The sequence below is a fragment of the Trichechus manatus genome, unplaced genomic scaffold, assembly GCF_000243295.1.
Source record: "Trichechus manatus latirostris isolate Lorelei unplaced genomic scaffold, TriManLat1.0 scaffold00130, whole genome shotgun sequence".
Classification (NCBI taxonomy): domain Eukaryota; kingdom Metazoa; phylum Chordata; class Mammalia; order Sirenia; family Trichechidae; genus Trichechus; species Trichechus manatus.
The window spans coordinates 6,221,652-6,227,651 of NW_004444066.1; the positions used below are offsets into that span (position 1 = coordinate 6,221,652).

The 6,000-nt window shown below is 39.6% G+C and overlaps 1 protein-coding gene across 7 annotated transcripts in view; it reads left to right on the forward strand.

The window, feature by feature from the left end:
- The window catches only part of PPP2R2B (protein phosphatase 2 regulatory subunit Bbeta), a 566,434-nt gene extending 560,681 nt beyond the window's left edge, over positions 1-5,753 (forward strand). For 5 of the 7 annotated variants that reach the window (XM_004384934.2, XM_004384935.2, XM_004384940.2 and 2 more), the window contains one exon: positions 5,026-5,753. In XM_004384934.2, the coding sequence (XP_004384991.1) occupies positions 5,026-5,305 (280 nt within the window). In that variant the 3' untranslated portion in view covers positions 5,306-5,753. The remainder of the gene's footprint in view (positions 1-5,025) is intronic. The other 2 variants (XM_004384933.3, XM_004384937.2) reach the window with 1 other exon arrangement.
- Positions 5,754-6,000: the final 247 nt, after the last annotated feature.

Here is a 6,000-nt window from a genome sequence, read left to right on the forward strand (position 1 = left end):
AAAGGCATTTGATAAAGTCCAATATGCATTCTTGATAAAAACTCATCAAAACAAGAATAAAAGGGAAATTCCTCAACATAGTTAAGGGCATATATACAAAACTAACAGCCAACATTATTCTCAGCAGAGAGAGACTGAAAGCATTCTCCTTGAGAACAGGAACCAGACAAGGATGCCCTTTATCACCACTTTTATTCAATATTGTACTTGAAGTCCTAGCTAGAGCACTAAGGCAACAAAGGGAAATAAAAGGCATATAAATTGGTGAGGAAGATGTAAAACTATCTCTCTTCAGAGATGGATGATCATATACATAGAAAATCTCAGAGACTCCACAAGAAAGCTACTGGAACTAACAGAAGAATTCAGCACAGTGGCAGGGTATAAGATCAACATATAAAAATTAATTGGATTCCTCTACACCAACAAAGAGAACTACAAAAAGGAAATCAGGAAAGCAATACCATTTACAATAGCCCTCAAAAAGATAAAATACTTAATAAATGTAACTAGAAATATTAAAGACTTATACAAAGAAAACTACAAAACACTACTGCAAGAAACCAAAAGAGACCTACATAAATGGAAAAACATACCATGCTTATGGGTAGGAAGACTTAACATTGTGAAAAAGTGAATACTACCCAAAGTAATCTACAAATATAATGCAAATCCCAATCCAAATTCCAACATCATTCATTAGCAAGATGGAAAAACTGATCATCAACTTTGTACAGAAAGGAAAGAGGCCCTGCATAAGCAAAGCATTATTAAAGAAGAAGAACAAAGTAGGAGGCCTCACACTCCCTAGTCTCAGAACCTACTATACAGCCATGGTAGTCAAAACAGCCTGGTACTGGTCCAACAACAGACATATAGACCAATGGAACAGAATTGAGAACCCAGAAGTAAATCCATCCACCTATGGAGAGCTGATCTTCAATAAAGATTTGAAGTTCATTAAATGGGGAAGAGGTAGTCTTTTTAACAAGTGGTGCTGGCAAAACTGGATATCCATTTGCAGAAAAATGAAGCAAGATCAATACTTTACACCATACACAAAAATTAACTCAAAATGGATCGAAGACCTAAAGGTAAAACCTAAAACTATAAAGATCATGGAAGAAAAAAATGGGAACGATGCCAGGGGCCCTAACATATGGCATAAATAGAATACCAAACATAACTAAAAATGCACAAACAGCAAAAGATAAACTAGATAACTGGGATCCCCTAAAAATTAAACACGTATGCTCATCAAAAGACTTCACAAAAGAGTAAAAAGAGAACCTACAGACTGGGAAAAAATCATTAACTATGACAAATCCAGCAAGGTTGTATCTCCAAAATTTATAGAAAACTTCAACACCTCAACAACAAAAAGACAAACAACCCAATTTAAAAACAGGCAAAGGACATGAACAGACACTTCACCATAGAAGACATTTAGGCGGCTAACAAACCTGTGAAGAGATGCTCACAATCCTTAGCCATTAGAGAGATACAAATCAAAACTACAATGAGATACCATCTCACCCCAACAATACTAGCACTGATCAAAAACACAGATAACAACAAATGCTGGTGAGGTTGTGGGGAGATTGGAACTCATACACTGCTGTTAGGAATGTATAAGAGTTCCAATCGCTACACAACCTCACCAGCATTTGTTGTTACCTGTTATTTGTTGTTATCTGAATGTAAAATGGTACACCCACTAAGGAAAACAGTATGGCACTTCCTTAAAAAGCTAGAAATAGAAATACCATATGACCCAGCAATCCCACTCCTAGGTATAGACACTAGAGAAATAAGAGCTGTGAAAAGAATAGAAATATGCACACCCATGTTCATTACAGTATTATTCACAATAGCAAAAGGATGGAAACAACCTAAGTGCCCATCAACAGATGAATGGATAAAACCAACTGCAATACATACACACACTGACATACTACAGTAAAAAATAATGATGAATCCACGAAACATCTCACAACATGGGTGAGTTTGGAAGACATTATACTGAGTGAAATAAGTCAATCACAAAAAGATAAATATTGTATCAGACCACTATTATAAATAGTTGAGAAAAGGCTTATGCACAGAAAGAAACATTTTTTGATAGTTACCGGGGACCGGAGGGGGAAGGAGGGAAAAATCACTAACTAGAGAATAGACACGTGTTAACTTTGGTGAAAGGAAAGGCAGTACACACTATGGGGGAAGTCAGCACAGCATACCCAAGTCAAGGGAAGACACTGAGAGGTACACAAGAACAAAAGGCAATGAAGGTAAATACTATAACATATACGATGCAGCAACAACAGTAATAACAAGCAATAATTTATGAGTGGATACATAGGTAGATATGTACGCTGAATAGATGTGGGAGTACCCCCACGTACATATATAGATTTGGCTGTGGATATTCTACACACATATTTGTATGTGCTGCATGTATATTCATATATATAATAGAGCACACAGTGGGCACAGTCATGGAAACAACCTAGACATAACCAAACACCTCATGGGCTGAGTTACTGGGCTTGAAAGCTAAGGACCATAGTCTCGGGAAACATCTGTTGGCATAACAGTTCATAAAGAAAACGCTCTATATCCTACTTTGGTGAGTAGCGTCTGAGATCTTTAAAGCTAGTGAGCGACCATCTAAGATACAACTATTGGTCTTTTTCCGTCCAGAGCAAAGGAGAGTGAAGAAAACCAAAGACTCAAGGAGTTGGTCCGAAGGACTAATGGACCGCAGGAACCACAGCCTCCACCACCCTGAGACCAGAAGAACTAGATGGTACCCAGCTACTACTACTGACCACTCTGACCAGGATCACAATAGAAGGTCCTGGTTAGAGTGGGGGGAAAAAATAGAACAAAATTCAAATTCATAAAAAAGACCAGATATACCGATCTGAGAGAAACTGGAGGAACCCCCAAGACTAGGGTCCTTAGATACCCTTCTAACTTGGAACTGAAGCCATTCCTGGACATTACCTTTCAGCCAAATAATAAACAGGCCTATAAATAAACAATAACACACGTGAGGAAAATGTTCCTTAGAACAATCATCTACATAAGACCAAAAGGACATCTGCCCAAACGCAAAGATGAGAAGACAGGAAAGGGCAGGAAAACCAGACAAATGGAAATGGGGAACTCAGAGGAGAGTGCTGACACACTACAGGGAGTGCAGCCTATGTCATGGAACAACTTGTGTATGAGCCATGGAATGGGAAACTAATTTGCTCGGTACACCTTCACCTAAAGCACAATAATTAAAAAAAAAGAACTCAGGTCATAGGTGAGGGAAGCTAACATCATGCATAGGAAACAATGAGGGAAAGTAGCTAAATGCTTATGCCCTGGAGTCAGGCAGATGGAGGCTTGAGTCCCAACTTTGCCACTTAAGTAGCGGTGTGACATTGTACAAGTTACTTCTGCTCATCTGTAAATGCCTTATATGGGATAACTAAAAATGTAAACATTATCTCAGAGGTAAAGCACTCAGCACAGTGCCTGACAATGTAATAACAGTTTTCTCTAGCGTAGAGAAAAACGTTTCAAAACATCTGTTTCTTGGGCCAGAATAACAAAATCTAACCCTTGATTAAGGAGCCCTGGTGGTGCAGTGGTTAAAGCATTTGGCTGCTAACTGAAAGGTCATTGGTTCGAACCCACCAGCCGATCCACGGGAGATTAATTTGCCTGGAGCAGCTGACAAAGTGCCCCAAAACTTGTCTCCCTTGCTGTGACCCAATCTCGTCAGCTTTCTTTCACCTTTCTACATGCCCAAAATCACGGGCAGAACAGATGGGACACTGTGTTCTCCCAACTTACTCACCAGCCAGAGCTTACCCCAGAAATGAGCCCAGCTCTCCAGGAGGCAGCCACCAGGCGCTGTTATTGGAAAAGCACTATCAGATCCCTGTGTCCAAGGACTCACTCTCTCCCCCTCAGCTTGTCACTGTGTCTGAAATGTCACCATTAAAGATTCAGTTCCTTGCTCCTGGAAGGCTTTTGGCATTCACTGGTCTCCTGATCTGTTGTAGATACCCCTGAGAATGGATAACTCTTGCAAAATATAGAAACCATCTGTCAGTCTACAACAAAATCGTCCCTTTTCACCATCCCTAGTCCTTTTAAAATTTAAATTTGTTTGCTCTCTTCCCTAGTTAGACTATGATGACATCCATTTCTAGAAAAGTTTTCTGAAAAGGCTGAATTTAAAGCTAGTTCTTAGAGTGGAAAGGCTACACAATGGGTCAGCGAACAGTGCTCTCAACCTTTCTCCTACTGTGGGGTTGCAATAAAGCTTTAGAGGCCAAACGAGGTAGGAATCCCCTCTGTGGCAGCCGTGTTTTCCATTTGTACAATGATTAGTCATTAGATTAGTTTTCAAAATGTGTCAACTTTCATAACCTCATTCTAGTCTCACAATCCCGATGTGAGATGGGTTGGGATGAAATTATTAAAACCTCTAGACTTACTTACTGAGCCAAAGCACCAAAAGGACTCTATCAAACAAATAAATAACAAGGCAGTTTATCACGCTCCTTCATTACCAACCCCTGCTTATTGCTCTTAGTGACTCAAAGAGAAGCCAGCAGTCACACTACAAAGTCTTTTTCAAATAATAACACTATGCTACCATAAACTTTTGTTTTTTAATAATAAAACTATGGTGCCATAAACTAGGTCCCTGGGTGGTACAAGCGGTTTGCTCTCAACTACTAACCTAAAGGTTGGGGTTTCCAACCCACTCAGTGGCCTCACAGAAGAAAGAACTGGCAATCGGTTTCCATAAAGACGACAGCCAAGAAAATCCTATGGAGCAGTTCCACTCTGTAACACATGGGGTCGCCATGAGTCAGAATCAACTCAATAGCAGCGGGTTTGGTTTACCATAAACTAGTCACAGTACAGTATCATTAGCGCCAGAAAGGCACACAGGGATATGTTACTGCCTCTCTCTGTAGCATTCACTCACCCTGTTTCCTCTGTGCCTTACAGCGTCATCATGACTGGCTCCTACAACAACTTCTTCAGAATGTTCGACCGCAACACCAAGCGCGATGTTACCCTTGAGGCCTCGAGGGAAAACAGCAAACCCCGGGCTATCCTAAAACCCCGAAAAGTGTGCGTGGGGGGCAAGCGGAGAAAAGACGAGATCAGTGTTGACAGTCTGGACTTTAGCAAAAAGATCTTGCATACGGCTTGGCACCCTTCAGAAAATATTATAGCAGTGGCGGCTACAAATAACTTATATATATTCCAGGACAAGGTTAACTAGGTGGACAAGTTATTACTTAATAATCTCACATACTGAATACTAGTCAAACAAGTTTTTAAATGTTTCTTTGGGTCTTCATTTGATGCATTGATTTTAATTTCCCTATGCAGAAAACAATTGGAATAGAATTTAAAAAGAGTCCAACTTTCCCAGTTCCCCAGTTCTAAGAAACTTTTTGTCAAACCCAATAGGCTCGGGACACTTCCATTTAGAATTGAGAGTTGCCAGCTAACAGTAATTCTCCCATAGTTGACTTGACTTTCTGATGCTTTTATTACCCAGTTTTCTCTGGTGGGTCCAGTGTTTTGTTTCTAGGTGTCTGCTGAGATAAAATGAGGTTGTCTGTAGTACTTAAGAAGAAAAGAGATAAGTTTTTTTTTTTTTAATTAAACAATTCCATTTGATTGAAAAATCAACAAAAAATAAACACCGTTTACTCTACTTTAGAGAAATTCTTGTTTTGTGGAAAATCAGAACTAGTCAGCATCTCCTCTTTCATTACTGATTTTTTTCTCTATTTTCCATTTTCTTTTTAACAACTCCATTTTGAGCCAGAGATTTATTTCTCTTCAGGAGGCTGAGAAAAGGACGCAGAATGAGACGGGAAGGAACACACCAACCCTGCTATGTTCTCTTTTTGTAAGAGCCATAGAAACGGCCAGAGTATTTGGCTTGGAAAATGCCATGAATGCTTC